General features: G+C 32.7%; 1 protein-coding gene across 3 annotated transcripts in view; it reads left to right on the forward strand.

Moving 5' to 3' along the window:
* The window catches only part of SPOCK3 (SPARC (osteonectin), cwcv and kazal like domains proteoglycan 3), a 451,052-nt gene extending 433,904 nt beyond the window's left edge, over window positions 1–17,148 (forward strand). For all 3 annotated transcript variants that reach the window (XM_029939086.1, XM_029939096.1, XM_029939103.1), the window contains 4 exons: window positions 4,324–4,545; window positions 9,572–9,634; window positions 12,926–13,063; window positions 16,875–17,148. In XM_029939086.1, coding sequence (XP_029794946.1) covers window positions 4,324–4,545; window positions 9,572–9,634; window positions 12,926–13,063; window positions 16,875–17,044 — 593 coding nt within the window. In that variant the 3' untranslated portion in view covers window positions 17,045–17,148. The remainder of the gene's footprint in view (window positions 1–4,323; window positions 4,546–9,571; window positions 9,635–12,925; window positions 13,064–16,874) is intronic.
* The last annotated feature ends 491 nt before the right edge of the window (window positions 17,149–17,639 follow it).

Consider the following 17,639-nt stretch of genomic DNA (forward strand, 5'->3'; position numbering starts at 1 on the left):
CTGAGCTGACAGCCCAGAGCCTGGAGCCTACTTCACATTCTGTGTCTCCCTCTCTCTCTGCCCCTCACCCACTCTCTGTTTCTCTCTCTCAAAATAAAAAATAAAGACATAAAAATTTTTTTAAAAAAGATTAGATTGATCCAGATAATCAGCAATTATCTCCCAATTTTAAAGTCAACTGATTAGCAAATTTCATTCCATTTGCAAACTTAAGTCCTTTTATTAATGTAATATTACAGAGGTCCAGGGATTACAATATGGACATCTTTGAAGGGTTAGTATTTTGCTTACCACATAAACTAATAGTGGAGATTAAATAAGAATAGTAAAATTATAAAATAGCATATTTAATCACAAAAAGATGAGAAACAATAAGAACCATTAATAAAGAAGAAAAATAATATTAATATGAAGTTTTAAAAACCATATTGAAATAATATTAAATGTATGTGGTCGAAACAGTTTAATCAAAAGGCAGAGATTTTTAGACTTGTAAAAAATGTGAGACTCAATGCTGTACTCTAAGACACTAACAGTATAAATATATAAGTTAGATAAAGTATAATAATAAAAATTCAGTTATAAAAAGTTGGAATGACTAGATTTATCTAAGACAAAATAGACTTCAAAAATTGGACCAAAGCTAAAAGTTTTATTGTAACAAAAATCAGCTCTCTGTCTAGATCTAGCTATTGTTTTTCATGTTACAATGATCTCAAATATATATCAAAAATATTATATTTATATATGTAAATAAATATAACACATATAACACATGTATGTATAATATTTGTACTATGTTTTATGTAGTGACTATGTTATCCAAGAACTCTCAAACTCATAAAATACTATGTATGGTTCCCAAAGTTCAAGATAAGACAGAAAACAATTTTTTTCAATTTAATTTCATTTTATATTTGTAGCATTAACCAAATTTAATCATACTGATAGTATATATTTAATCTTGAATATTAAAATAAATTTGTCTACTCCTTTAATATTACTTATGATTCTGAATAATTTTGTAACATAATTTTGTGTATAAATATATTATTAAAATTATATAAATTCACTGTAATTTTAATCTTCAAGTAACATAGAGATCATGTCTGAAAAATCCTCACATTATTTCGATGTGTACATTAAAGTCTAAATATAGTAACTTAACCAAGCATGGTAGTACCGGGGCACAGGCCAGTGACCTGAATACAGATCAGATTCCTTGACATTCTTGATCTAAAAGTTTACCAAATTGATCATTCAATAGACATGTACCCTGTATGAATTTCATTTCTTTTTAACATAAAAACTAAATTCTTAACACCATTATGTTTAAATGTATTAAACATTTGTGCATGTTATATTTTCAAAAATATTATTTTATGCTGATGTCTATTGTAGAATAAATTCTCAAAATAGAGCTACAAAAATTATTGAAAGGTTAGGGCTACTTTTCTTTCACTGTGTTTGAAAAAATAAGAAGGAAGAAGGTGTTGAAATTGACAAGGATATTTGCATGGTACATCCTAAAAGCTGGGCAGAGATAATTTTAAAATTTATTTTATAGACTCTTAACATAAAGAATAAGCAAATGGTTACCAGAGGGGAGGCATATGGGGGATGGGTGAAATAGGTGAAAGGGATTAAGGGTACACTTATCATGATGAGCACTGAGTAATGTAAAGAAGTGTTGAATCACTATATTCTACATCTGAACCTAACTTAATACTGTATATGAATTATACTGGAATTAAAATTAAAATTTTTAAAATTAAATTCAACTCAAAAATAAAATTTATGTTTTAATGGTTGATCATTGGTTAAAGGAAACTCAAGCAATTGTGAAGATGTGATATATATAATCCCCCAAAATCTCTCATCTGGGCTCTCCCAGTTACTCCCTACTGGCATCCCCATTTCCACACTTGCTCCCATATAATTGACATGGCAGAGAGTGTTTCCTTTCAAAACAAAATTCAGATGGTGTCACACTCTCTGCTAACATTTCAGTCATTCTTTCTTGTATTAAAAAGGCCAGAGTATGGGTGCTGGATTTGAAAGCTCTGTTCTCTCTCCACTAATTCTTTACCACCTGTCTCTAAAACAGGTGACATGTGTTGATGAATCCCTAAGAGCTGGCTTTCTCCTCACTCTCTGTGGACAATTTTTTACATTTCACCTAACTCTGCATTCCAAACACTGAGAGAAAGAGAGCCTTCAGTCTTTGGTTAAATCCCAGAACACTCTTTGCCTTTAATCTGCACAGCTTTTATACTCACTATCTTTCCCCAGTGCACTTTCTCCACTTTGACCAAGACTAGTCAAAAGGTAGATAAGCAGATATTCACCTGGAAATCAAATGTTCATTTCTCCTTCTTGCAGACTTTACTAGGATTCTCAACGGGGCCTTCATGCTAAGCACTAAGCAACTAGCCAGTTGAGACCTCTATTCTCAGTAAGTAGGTGAAGGGAAAGGAAAGCCTCTTTCAGATAACTCTGAATGTTCACCAAAGGGTAATAGCTCTTCTATCTTCTTCCGATATCTTTGATTCATAAAGGGAGAGGAGCTCCATTGAGTTTCTTCATTGTCCCAGAAAAATGAGATGGGAGGGAAGGTGTGGTTCCAACGCATACCAGAAATCTGAAACCAAGACCTCTATTGCCTGGAATACTTTTGCAATGATTCGTATATTTTCCTACGGGTTTCTTTCCTCATGTAATCACTGAGCATTTGACAATTTCTGGTAGTAAGAAACACTCCCAACCAGTATCTCAAACAATGTTGTTTTAAAAGGAAGCTCCAAGAGAATAATGGCCTCCTCTAGATTTTCAACCCTTTATTTCCAGAACCAAGGTTAAGACCCAAAAAGTAAATACGAAATGAGAAAATCATGAGTGGTGTTTGTTTGTTTGAGTGGGAGAATTCTGTTTTGATTCTACAAACAATTTTACAAAGAAAAATGCAAATAATAAAAAAAATCACTGAATATCTTTCTCTATGCTTTTATGAAAGTGTCACAAATACCTCTTTTACCTTTGTTTACCCATTGCCTAGCATGGTGATTCACGGATAGAAAACACAATATGTTCTGACACATTAATAAAATAAATTCCAAAATGGTGTTTAAAATGAGAATTTATTAGGTCCAAAAATCTCCTGAAAAGGCTTATTTAATACTATTTATTTTAAATGTGCTAAATAGGATTTAAAAATTAAATTCTAAATATATGTCTTTATTTTCAATTATCTATACACCTTGGAGTATAAAATTAAATAAAAGGTATTCATCAGAATAGATTATGTACAACTAGAACATAAAATTAAGCTGAGACAAAATTTCATTCATAAATGGTTAGACTATGCTTCAGCCCTCACTATTGAAGATTAAATCCTTTGGACATTCAGTTTTCAGAAAGTCTCCACAATTCTAAATGCACCCTCTTTTTCATACCACTTACCAGAGTTATTGTTTTATTTTCTCTTGTAAGGAGTGGGAAATGGCAAATAAAAAAGGAACTGGGTTATCAAAATATCTGTTAAAGCTCATGTAAACCTGATAAAGAATGGTTGAAAGTAAATTTTTAAAGTATGCCTCACAACACTGACACTGACCCTTAAATAGCATTATTTAAGACAGGAAGCATTATCAGGGTCTGAGATTTATCCAGAGAAACCCAAATTTTGATATATTGTACCTTGGATGCAAACCATCTCCATCATTTCTCTGTACCGGACCATCCATGCCCCCCGCCATCTCCCATCACAGCATATTTGTAATTGTAAAAATTGCCTTGAGGGAAGCAGAAGACAGAATACCTGTATCAATCACATGTTACATATTAATGTAAAACACTACAGTTGCCACGATTCCACAAAGATACAGAGCATTAATGAAATTCTTCATTATGTGTGTTAATTTTACTTTTTAAAATTTTGTTGTAAAATTGCATGAAAATGAATTTTGTTTCTTGATTAGTAAGATATTATTATTCAATAATACCTATATACATCCATAATGGCAACCTATATATTAAGAAACCATTTGAACAAAGAATTGTAAATATATCTAATATAATTACAACAATAAGTGCCATTGAATGAATGCCTAATTCATACCACATGCTTTATATTCTGTTTAATTAATCTTCACAACTATCCTGAAAGGTAGGTATTACTATCCCCACTTCACTTTGAAATCACGATGAATTTAAAGCCTTACTTCTTACTGTTGAGTAAGGCACCAACTATTATTTTCCTTTATTTTGCTTGCTGCTGATGGTGACTTTCAGACTTAGCTAATCTTTTTCTGTCTTTGCCTTTAGGATTTGATACCAGTATTTTGCCGATCTGCAAGGATTCACTTGGCTGGATGTTTAATAGACTTGATACAAACTATGACCTACTGCTGGACCAGTCGGAGCTTGGAAGCATTTACCTTGATAAGAATGAACAGTGTACCAAGGCATTCTTCAATTCCTGTGACACCTACAAGGACAGTTTGATATCTAACAATGAATGGTGCTACTGCTTCCAGAGACAGCAAGGTAAAAGATAAGACACCTACTGATGCACATAGTTGACTTGCATGTCAAATTTTATCTATTTCTTCATGATTAAAAAAGAAGTAAATTTAACCCCATTTATTTTAGTAGGTATTTTTCTCATTAGAGTGTTTAATAAAGGAGCAAATAAGCAGCATGTTAAACAATATAACTCTGCTAAGGATACAAAACATGCTAAACAAGATGAAAAATAGTAATTAATATTTTATATTAATGTACTTCATTATAGTTTCCATTATGAACCACCAAGAAGCACAGAGAGATATGAGAACATAGATATTAAAAGTAATCATTAAAATTAATTTGCTATCTGCTTTGCCCACGGTGTAAAATAAATGGGTTTTTTATCACTATTCTGTGGAGTTTTAATATTCTATTTTGTGATCTTATTAAGTGTGCCGAATGAACCACTGAATTCACCATAAAGTTATTTTTTACTCATTTGATTTTAAAATGACTTGGCCTTTCAAAATTTTAAAAATAACTTAGCTTTTGTAAAAAGTCACTAGCAAAGAACGTGTCTCTTGATTCTCTGGAAGAGGAGGGGTACCTGGAGAGCTGGGATGACGCTGTTCTTTCGGGATCCTTCTTTACTGGGAAATGCAGTGTAACAGTGCATCCATACTATTATAATTGATCTAATGACAATTGAAATTAAGTGGGTAAGAGAAAAAGATCCAAAACCTCACATTATAATAAAGCTTGAGGAAACTTAAGGAAACAATGCTGTGTGTAATTTTGATGCTATTTTATTCTATTTTATTTTATTAAATCCAAGTTAGTTTATATATAGTGTAATCATGGTTTCAGGGCTAGAATTACATGTTTCATCACTTACATATAACACCCAGTGTTCACCTCAACAAGTGCCCTCCTTAGTGCCCATCACTCATTTAGCCCATCCCCTGGCCCCACACCCCTCCAGCAACCCTCAATTTGTTCTCTGTATTTAAGAGTCTCTTATGGTTTGCCCCCTCTTTTTATCTTCTTTTTCCTTCCTTTCTCCCACGTTCACCTGTTTTGTTTCTTAAATTCCATATATGAGTGAAATCATATGATATTTGTCCTTCCCTGACTGACTTCTTTCATTTTCATTTAGAGTAATACACTCTACATACAGCCACATAAAGAATAGCAAGATTTCATTTTCTTTGATAGCCAAATCATATTCAGTGTATATATATATACATATATATATATGTGTGTATATATATATATATATATATATATATATATATCACATCTTCATTATCTGTTCATCAGTTGATGGAGATTTGGGGTCTTTCCATAATTTGGATATTGTTGATAGCGCTGCTATAAACATTGGAGTCCACGTGCCTCTTTGAATCAGCATTTTTTTTTTAGCTTTTGGGTAAATGCCCAGTAATGTAATTCCTGGGTCATAGGATAGCTCTTTTTCTAATTTTTTGAGGAACCTCCATACTGTTTTACAGAGTGGCTTCACCAATTTGCATTCCCACCGACAGTGTAAAAGCGTTCCCCTTTCTCTACATCCTTGCCAACATCTGTAATTTCCTGAGTTGTGAATTTTAGGCATTCTGACAGGTTAATGCTAATTAAAAAAAAAAACCACAGGGAATTAGTCTAATGTGACACACCTGCTTTTGTCACCTTATTTTCATTCTTGACAGCTAAGAGAATGTACAAACTACTTGAAGCTGTATTAATTATACTCAGCTTCTCATATGAAACACTAATACCTTATGTAGGGACTTTCACAGGCTCAAATACACTTTCCGGTATTAGTAATAGTTTAGTAATTAGGGATGAAATGATTATCCATAAATTGATTAGTAGTGCTTCAACAGCAAGATTTTTAGAGTAACTTAACTACTTATAAATCACTTTAAACTATCTAAAACTTAGATTTTCTTTTATTAAAATATTCTAAACCATACACACACACACACACACAGGCTATTGATTTTATTATTAGATTTCTGCTTTCTAGGTAATTGCACACTTCTAAAAAGTTACATGCTAGTTTTAATGACTAGTATATATTTAAAGCATTTAAAACATAGCAAAGCCAATGCTGGTAATCTACCATAAAAAGATATGTGGTCTTTTTAATGAGTTTATTTTAGTTAAAAATTTTAGTGCATGTTTGCGTGTTTACCCATGAACATTTAGAAATATTATGGAAGCACCTGAGTGGCTCAGTGTGTTAAGCGTCTGACTTCGACTCAGATCATGATCTCCGATTCAAGTCCCACACCGGGCTATGTGCCATCAGCTTGGAGCCCGGTTTTGACCCTCTGTCCCCCTCTCTCTGCCCCTCGGGCTCTCTCTCTCTCAAAAATAAGTAAAAAGTAAACACAAAAATACAATGAAAAACTCTGGATATTTCTTCTACAGAGATAAATACTTTCATCTTAAAACATTTGTGGATTTTGCAGTAATATTTGTAGAACTGAGTAAAGGTTCCCAAAGAAAAAAATTGCATTAAATACTTTTCATCTATGAAGCAGTATTCAACCAAAGTGTTGAAATCTTTATAGTCACATGAAGATCTTCTCTGAGATTACTTAATACATGGTAGAAATAATTTAATAAATGGTACCTGAGTGAGTAAATGGATTTATACATCTTGTCCAAAGCTTAGGATAGTTGGTTAATTATGTTTATTAGTTTAATATGCTAGAAAATGTTACAAAGAACTCTATCAGGGTAACTGACAATAAGAATTAGCTTTTTAAACAATTTAATGAAAAAGAATCACCATTTATTTAAAAGCATGCTTTCAAATGTTTCACCTTCTACAGAGTGTGTTTTTCCTCATTATTCAATAAAACAACAAATTCTTATTTACTGTAATTAGAATAATGTACAATATATTTGACTATACATTAGAGTAATAGAATAAAATTTATAAATAATAGTTACATTTATAAATATGTAATATACCATGTTTAGGACCAGACAGAGTTGCCTTATAAATAATAGGAGAAATACTTCAAAATCAAATATATGTAGATGATAGCTGAATCTTGTACAGTGTACTCTTGAGATCTTAAAATGTTCCCTTATACAAAGTTTGTAGATCGGGTACTCATGTTTATTCAGTGAGGTCACTAATCAAGCGTTAGAATCAAATGTACCTGGATTTTCAGGCAATGGCATAGCAAACATATACAAATATTATTTTTTCTTTGCAAAGACTAGTCCATAACAATTAGAAAAAAATGTTATCAATATGCTATTGAAACTTCAGCTCCAAAATTTCTTCTGGCTTCTATAATATGTGGAGGGCAGTAAAATTTTAAGTGTTCATTCTATAAGCCCATGTTGAGTAACTTGATACATTACTCAATACTCATCATGATAAGTGTACTGTTAATCCCCTTCATCTATTTTTCTCATGTACCTTCCCTCCTGGTACCCATCAGTTTGTTGTCTATAGTTAGGAATTTGTTTATTGGATTTCTCTCCTTTTGAAAAAATTACTTTCACATTTAAGATTTCCCAAGAAAAAATACTTGTTTACCATATATATATATATATATATATATATATATATGGTAACTATGGGGTTCCTGGTGGCTCAGTCAGTTAAGCATCTGACTTTGGCTCAGGTCATTTTCTCATGGTTCTGTGCTGACAGCTCAGAGCCTGAAGCCTGCTTAGGATTCTGTGTCTTCCTCTCTCTCTGTCCCTCTCCACCTCTCTCTCTCCTCTCTTAAAAATAATAAATAAACATTAAAAATTTTGAAAATATACATACTAAGCACATTGTCTCATTTCTTCATTACACTTTATTATTTACATGTAAATTTAATAACTGAATATTGTCAAATTAATAAATGTTTTTAAATTATTTCAATTAATTATACCCTGCCTTTTCTCTAGTATGGTCCTATTGATTCCCTGATTCAATAATTTAATATGCATTTTTATATAGAAGTTTTTTAGAATATGAGCATAAAATACATTGAACTGTTTGAATATTATAAATTAGAAACTATATTTTATAGAAAAACATATATTGTAATATCGAGGCGCCTGTGTGGCTCAGTCAGTTTAGCGTCCGACTGTGGCCCAGGTCATGATCTCACAGTTCATGGGTTCGAGCACTGCGTCAGGCTCTGTGCTGACAGCTACTCAGAGCCTGGAGCCTGCTTCTGATTCTGTGTGTCCCTCTCTCTCTGCCCCTCTTCTGATCATGATCTGTTTGTCTCTGTATCTCAAAAATAAATAAATGTTATAAAAATTAAAAAAATATGTCATAATATAAAATAATATAAGCCAAGCTATATTGTATCTATTTAGAATTTTATATTTATCTGAAAATGTTCTTTTAAGTGGATGAGTTTGAAAAAAAAAGGCAATTCCTTATTTCTAAATTTGCTTCAGTTTAATTTTTAAAAGCTGGCTTATCAGAAATTATTTTATATTATGTCTTGTTAACACATTGCATATATACTTGAAGTATCTGGATAAAACTAAAAAGACCAAAGCCTGTCAGCATTATTCAGTATCAAAATTTATAATAGTGGGTCTGATATAAGTTGAAAGAGCATTGACTTTTTTATAGGTTACTTTTTTTGTGCAAAGCTATTTCTCTATATCTTACAGCCTGTTTTAAATAAAGGGAAAATATAATCAGTTAATTGTTTTGGCATGAGTCCATCAAGCAAATTTATATTGCTGAGCTGATTCACCCTTTAAAAGTAAATGATAAGAACCATATCATTCTCTGCATTTTTCTGTACAATTTGGTCTCTCTACAAAAAATCAAGACATCTAATATCAATAATTAGGAAAGACTTTCTGTTTCTTTCTCTCTGCCTCTGCCTCTGTTTCTCCCTCTGTGTATGCACACAGGTACACATACATGTATCCGTACGTACGTATCCCATAAAAAGAAACAATATGCCATGTGTGTCTGTTAAAGGCATGTAAAGACCAGATGAAGTTTGATATCATAGAAATTATCCTTTTTTATTTAACTGTAATCCTTGAAGTAACACTTTTAATGTCATTGCAGACCCACCTTGCCAGACGGAGCTCAGCAATATTCAGAAGCGGCAAGGAGTAAAGAAGCTCCTCGGTGAGTAATAGATCATTCTTCTGAAGCCTTTATTGCTTACATAAATAACCCCAGGGAAACAGCAGCATAAAATCAATATTAATCCAACAAAGATAGACGACACTAAATTTCAGTACCAAAATTTATGAAGTTTTTGAAAGCCATTAAACTGACTTTTATTATCTTACCTATTGAAAGATATTATGTCTGTTTTATTACCCTAATATAATGTTCATTTTGAAAGTTATTAAGTTAAAAAAGAGATTTAAACAATGCTAAAGTTAAAGTATCAGCAGAAACTTTCATTCTAATTCTAGGGTTAAAAATTCAAGAATAATGCCCCACGGACACACATATACACATACATATAATAATCTAATAAATATAGAAAATCAAATATATATTCATAACTAACATATCTATAGCAATCTATATATAATATTTACATAATATATAATAATTTAATGTCTTTTAATGTATAATCTATAATAATATAAAATAAAATAATATCTATAATAATCTTATTAAATAATCGGAGAGAGAGAGAGCATGTCATGATTACCTCAAAGAAATTTGAACAGTCTTCCTTGTGGTTTTCATAGGAATTTGTAATAGCTTACTTTTAGCAAGTAAATATATATATTAGATAGATGATAGGTAGATAGATAAATTTCACCCAGAGCCTTGAAATATTAGAATGTCTGTCTATCAAGTGATTATTAAACTATTATGTTTGATTATTTTATTCTTCTAGGCATACAATTTTAAAATAAACTCTTTTACTGAATAATTTTAAAGAAATTTTACAAATTTTAGTACAAAGCTTGCATATGTTCTCTCCTCCACCTCCTCTAAAGTTAGCATCTCATTATTTGATAATAACCATTGCCTGTTGGTCAATATCAAGAAATTAACAGTGCTGTAATTCTATTAATTAAAACTTAGACTTAGATTTTACAAGATTTTCCACCAATGTTCTTTATCTATTTTAGGATCCAATGTGGAATACCACACATGCAATGTTTTTTGTTTTGTTTTTTCCATGTATATTAAAGCCCTCGAGTATTTAATGAAATGCAATTTTTAATATTTTTGAATCTCACTGATTTATTACGATGTGCTATCTTTGTAATTACAAGTAATTACAAATATTTGTAAAAATATTGTATGTTTAAATGAGTTTTTTATGAGTTACTTGAAAATCCGTAGTTCAAAACAAAAAGGCTATTTTTTGTAACAAAACACTTTGAGATGTAAAGAATTACTAATGATAAAATAACAATGTGTCATGTTTCTTTTAGCTCTGTTATAAAATGCATACTACACTACAGCTCAAAAATGAAAAAATTCATTCAAACATAGGTTTCTTTGTTTCCTCAAAGCAAAGTTTATCCATGTACAATGAGAACACCCATGGAAATTTATCTGAGAAATATTTTAGACTTGATCGTAATTCAGGATTTCATTATTTGCAGTTTCAAAAAAAAAAAAGGAAAACGTATTTAGTGCCCATTTGGGAGGAGTTACTTTTATTCATTTTGCATAATAAAAATGAAAGTCACTATTGGAGAATGAATGCCTTAAATAGTACTTTTAATTTTGGAATTATAATGGTCCTTATCTGAAAAGTGATCAATTGTTATATAGAGAGAGTGTGCCATATGCCATTTGTAGGGTCTATCTTGCATGATCATATACCATGATTTTTTTCTTTTTTTAAACTATTTTTTAATGTTTATTTCTGAGAGAGGGGGAGGGTACGGCAGGGAGAGAAGAAGATACAGATTCCAAAGCACACTCCAGGCTCTCAACTGTCAGCACAGAACCGAGTGCAAGGCTTGGACTCATGAACCATGAGATCATGACCTGAGCCAGAGTCAGATGCGTAACGACTGAGCCACCCAGGGGCCCCAGTTCTCATATTCTTCTCCATAGTGCTCTCTTTCATTTTCAAAGCATACTGACTTTAAGGATAAATTAATGGTTATAACAACTCGACATCATAACAATTTTATGTCAAATATATCAAGTTATGATAGTTTTTTAAGAGATAGAGATAAGAATGTGAAAAATGTTCTAATTTTTGCTAGCTTTAAATCCACAGGCGGTGTTCTCAATTTTCCATATTGGTGATATTCTGTCTACTTCACTGAGAGGCTCATACTCCAAATCTTTCACATGAATTACAATTTTAAAATTAAACTTATTGGTTATTTATCAGAATTTTGAAACTTTATTTAAAGAGATAACATTATGATCCCATATCATTATAAGACTAAATAAATTGAAAGAATTTCATGTTTTATCAATTTATTCAGCAGTTAACTTTTTTTCCCTCTCACTAGATAACTATGTCTGCCCAATGAGAATAGAAAATGGTCAGGAAAGACAAGAAGATTTTCTAATTTCCTAAACCTTACCTGTTGTGTTGGCATAAACATTGAAGAAAGTGAATTTATTTCTAAGTTATCAATTAAACATTTATCATTAGCAATGTGCCAGGTACTATGGTAGATATTATGGATGTGAAAATAAATGTCTGTCTTTCCCACTACACTAAGAGTTGTGTTAATATAGTACTCAAACCAAGAGAGCTTAAAATTCCCAATATAAGGAATATCACATTTAGTGGTGAAAGCACACAATAATAAACTACACACATAGACACACACACACACACACACACACACACACACACCCCACATGTTATAAGAAGTGTTTCATAGATCTTCCAGTTTAAGACAGGAGCTCTAATATTAGGGGTCACATTTAAGTCAAGTATTAAAATGTAAGAGGGAGGGAAGAAGGGAGGAATTGCAGATGAGAAACAGACAAATACAGAGATAATCAGTAGTGAATTTGGGGAAAACAGTTTGATGTGGAAAAAGCTTGGAATATATGAATGAAAATTTGGGGGGAAAGAAAATAGTAGGCAGTGATGATGGTAGAGTCTGGTGTGCCATTCTAGGTGGTCTGGATGATTTAATACACATGGCATGACCCAAATTCTAATTCTGTATTATGCGTCTGAGAACAGAGGACCCTTTGCAGAGGGAGAAGGAATAATAACAAATTTGTTTAACAAAGGAAAGAAACATAATGTATACTGTTCATTGTAAATATGGCCTGGTCCATGATAACAGTAACCTTACCTATTTTGTTCTACATGTATCACTAATTCACAGCCTGAAGGGGGAAGTCCATGTGTGTAGGTCCTGAGTTAACTAATGCATAGGTAATGACCGCCAAAGAGAAACACAACTTATTTATGATGTGTGTGTGTGTGTGTGTGTGTGTGTGTGTGTTTCACAGGACAGTACGTCCCCCTATGTGATGAAGACGGTTACTACAAGCCAGCACAATGCCACGGCAGCGTTGGACAGTGCTGGTGTGTTGACAAATACGGAAATGAAGTAATGGGATCCAGAACGAATGGTGTTGCAGATTGTGGTAAGAAGGATTATTTATTTAATAATTTCTCAAGCACAGGATGAGTTCTTAAGACTCTCATTCATTTGCCCAAACATTTAATGCAAATGTACTTTATGCCAAAAATGTAGAATATATTGGGGGCAGAGAGGTGACAAAAAGACTCACTCCCAGCATATGGAAAACTTGTGTAAATAATAAATAGAATGCATTCCTTAAGTATTTTAAAGCAGAAGAATTAACAGGTGGGTTCTTTTTTTACTGCTTCCTATACAGAAATGTTAAATACCTCCCGTTTCCGTCTCAGGTGAAGCAGATCCTTATCATCCACTCTGTTCCAATTTAGCTAACCAGTGTGTGTCTTGTCCCCATCTGACACCCTTTTGTCTGCAGACCTTGGAGAAATTGACATAGGGATTATGTAGGTTCAATCACAAAAGAAAAGCTGACCTTTTTAAGGGAAACATCCATAAATTTCAGCTATATGAGCATATCTCCTTATATTTTGGTAGGAAAATATAGTTTAAACGTTTGAAAGGTAATTATAATTAATGTAATATATACAATTGTATATCACTAATATTTCTTTTCATGAAGATGATTTTCATATATATATCTAAAAATAATATTAGAGTTAAGTTGTACATCACACACATGTATTTTAAAGTTTTAAATGTGGTATCTTTTTTGTTTCATAAAAATTTTAGAATTCAAGTTTTTTATGGTTTTTTTTATTTTTGAGAGACAGAGAGACAGCACGAGCAGGGGACGGTCAGAGACAGAGGGAGACAAAGAATCTGAAGACAGGCTTCCGCCTCTGGGCTAGCTGTCAGCACAGAGCCTGATGCGGGGCTCAAACCCAGGAACAGTGAGATCACGACCTGAGCTGAAGCGGTCTCTTAACTGACTGAGCCACCTAGGCACCCCAGCAAGTCTCTTTTTTTTTTTTTTTGACGTTTTTATTTTTGAGAGAGAGACAGAGTATAAGTGGGAAAGGGTCAGAGAAAGAAGGAGACACAGAATCCGAAGCAGGCTCCGAGCTGTCAGCACAGAGCCCAACGCGGGCTCAAACCCACGAACTGTGAGATCATGACCTGAACTGAAGTCGGCCACTTAACTGACTGAGCCATCCAGGCGCCCCTCAGAATACAAGTCTCAAATGAGTAGTTTTGTTTCTACAATGGGGAGTTTTCATTACAAAACTCATTTAGCTACACACACACACACACACACACACACACACACACCATGCACATTCACATCCTCATGCACACATATATACTAGGAATTAAATGGATTGTGTCTCAATGTGCATGACCAAAAATGAACACAAAGTACTTGGTCAATCTTCTTGTATGTTAGATAATGTCTAGTTGTTTCTTTTAGGTGGTTTTTAGTTAGTTAGTTAGTTAGTTAGTTAGTTAGTTAGTTAGTTTCTCACCAGATTTAGTTTAAATATAGATAGGTTTACATATAGTGTAGTATTGGTTTCAGGAGTTGAATTTAGTGATTCATCACTTACATATAACACCCAGGGCTCTTCCCAACAAGTGCCCTCCTTAATGCCCATCACCCATTTAGCCCATCCCCTACCCACCTCCCCTCCAACAATGCTCATTTTGTTCTCTTATTTAAGAGTTTCTTACGATTTGCCTCCCTCTCTGTTTTTATATTATTTTACATTTCTGTCCCTTCCCCTATGTTCCTGTTTTGATTCTTAAATTCAATATATGAGTGAAATCATTTGGTTCTTGTCTTTCTCTGACTGACTTATTTTGCTTAACATAACACATTCTAGTTCCATCCACAACATTGCAAATGGCAAGATTCCATTCTTTTTGTTGTTTTTATTAATTTTTTTATGTTCTTTATTTTTGAGAGACAGTGGGAATAGGGGAGGGTCAGAGAGAGAAGGAGACACAGAATGTGAAGCAGGCTCCAGGCTCTGAGCTAGCTGTCAGCACAGAGCCCGATGCGGGGCTCGAACCCACGAACCGTGAGACCATGACCTGAGCCGAGGCCAGATGCTTAACCAACTGAGCCACCCAGGTGCCCCAAGATTCCATTCTCTTTGACGGCTGAGTAAAATTCCGTTGTATGTACATACAACTGCATATTGTATACACATACATATACATATACATACCACAACTTCTTTATCCATTAGTCAGTCAATTGACGTTTGGGCTTTCCCCATAATTTGGCTATTGTTGATAAGGGTACCACTTCATGCAATTTTTAAACTGATAGACCATGATTGTTTAAAAAATATAAATGGTAAACTATAAGAAGGTAATTTCATCTAGTGCTTAAGTACCTCTTCTGCATGTATTTATTCCATAACATTTTAATGCTTAGTTATGGTTTTCTACCCAATGTTATTAAAATTAAGTGAGATAAAGTAGTATGAAATAGATGCCTAACATAACTTTAACATGTAAAGAACATATCTTTGTAATATGTAGTTTAAAATAGCTGCATTATTAATTTTATAAATTATCAGTGATGCCAGTTATCAATGAGGTAAATAAAAGTTATTTGGGGATGAATTCAATGAGGGAACAGGGAAATTGTTTTTGAGAACATGGCTTCTGAGTTTTCTTATCATCTTGAAATTATTAATTCACATAAGTTATGAATTTCAATGTGTTGTATTGTGAAATCAATTTATAAGCAACAGATTACATTAATAAGACTTGTTTTTAATTAACTACCTAAAATTATAAGACTAAAATAGTAGAAAAGATAGAAAATAAATACACACTAATATTAGAAGAGTTAAAAAATAATTATAATAAAATATATGTACATTGTGGCCTTTATAAATGGTAATGTATAGATTTCCAAATATTTTTTAAGTACTGACTACCTATGTTAGTTTTCTGTTTCTACTGCAAAAAATTTTCATAATTTTATTTTTTTAACATTTATTTGTTTTTGAGAGACAAAGAGAGCATGAGCAGGGGAGGATCAGAGAGAGAAGGAGACACAGAATCTGAAGTAAACTCCAGGATCCAAGCTGTCAGCATGGAGCCCAATATGGGGATCAAACCCATGATCGTGTGGTCATGACCTAAACCAAAATTGTATGCTTAACCAACTGAGCCACCCAGATACCCCAACAAATTTCCATAAATTTAGTGGCTTAAACTACACAAATGTATTATCTTACAGCTTTATGTGTCCAAAGTCCAACCGGGGTCCTCTTGAACTAAATACCAGAGGGTCATCAGTGCTGCATACCTTCTAGAGGATCTAGGGGACAGTCTGCTTCCTTGCCTTTTCCACCTTTTGTAAGCTGCTCATATTTCTTGGCTCAGTATGGAAAGGCTCTTTGATTTTAAAGATGCAGGTGATCATCTGAGCCTATCTGAATAATCCAGAATAATCTTCCTATCTCCAGTCCCTTAATTTAATCACATCTGCAAAGTTGTTTTTTTTTTTTTACCATTTAATGTCACATTCACAGGCTCAGAAATTAGGAAGGGAAGGTCTTCAAGGAACAATTATTTTGCCTATAACACTAATTGGAGAAATTTAAAATTCTTTGTAAAATTCAAAGCTTGACATGAGCCTCTCTAAAAACTGAGATCAATATTACTGAACTGGACACTTTGCATATCAGATTTCATTACTGATTCAGCTTGTTAGGACACAACTTTCAACAAATGATAGAGAATGGATTTTTCCTTATCCTTGTGAAGTAAGTTAAAAGGCAAAGTAAAATTGGCTTCATTTGCTTAATTTTCATCAGAATTTTTTAATATACCTCAGAAATTATCCCATTACCCAATCAAATGACATTAATAATAATTTTACTTTTTTCCCTAAGCTATTGATTTTGAGATCTCTGGAGATTTTGCAAGTGGAGATTTGCACAACTGGACTGATGATGAAGATAATGAAGATGATATTATGAATGATGAAGATGAAATTGAAGATGATGATGAAGATGAAGGGGATGATGATGATGATGGTGATGACCATGATGGGTACATCTGATTAATCAGAGCTGAGACCTATAGATTCTACATTTCTATTATTTACAAAGTGATAACCTATTGAGAATTATCTTCTTGCCCTAAAAAAAAGGATTCTAAAACTCACATATATTTTGTATAATTATTTCAAATATTGCAGTTGATGTCATAGGATTTTATGTTTAAATAAGAATCATTTTTCTTGAGTTTTTATATGCCTTAGAGAAAAAGAAAGTGCATATGAGTCTAGCTGGAGGGGAAAAAACCATTAGGAAGAGATACTAATATAAACAAATTTTCATAAGAACCAACTGTATCAATCTCCTGGAAGCAAAACAACTACCAGGGCTGGAGGTTGTATATGTTATTTTTTCTGAGAGATATTGTAAGTTAAATTTACAATAACTTATTAGTGGCCTGGGACCCAAGTATTTTATACAACTAAGCATAACCTTAATTGCTACTCCAAAGTAGCATCTTCCCAAAATTCCAGTGAGGGAGGGGATAGCAAAGGGTAAGAAAACCAGTGACAACAGTAGAGTCTTCCATCATATTTACATGAATAGCGATGTTTTCATTATGAAATTATTCTGGATATGCTAGGATATTTTACAAAA

The sequence above is a fragment of the Suricata suricatta genome, chromosome 1 (genome assembly GCF_006229205.1).
Source record: "Suricata suricatta isolate VVHF042 chromosome 1, meerkat_22Aug2017_6uvM2_HiC, whole genome shotgun sequence".
Classification (NCBI taxonomy): Eukaryota; Metazoa; Chordata; class Mammalia; order Carnivora; family Herpestidae; genus Suricata; species Suricata suricatta.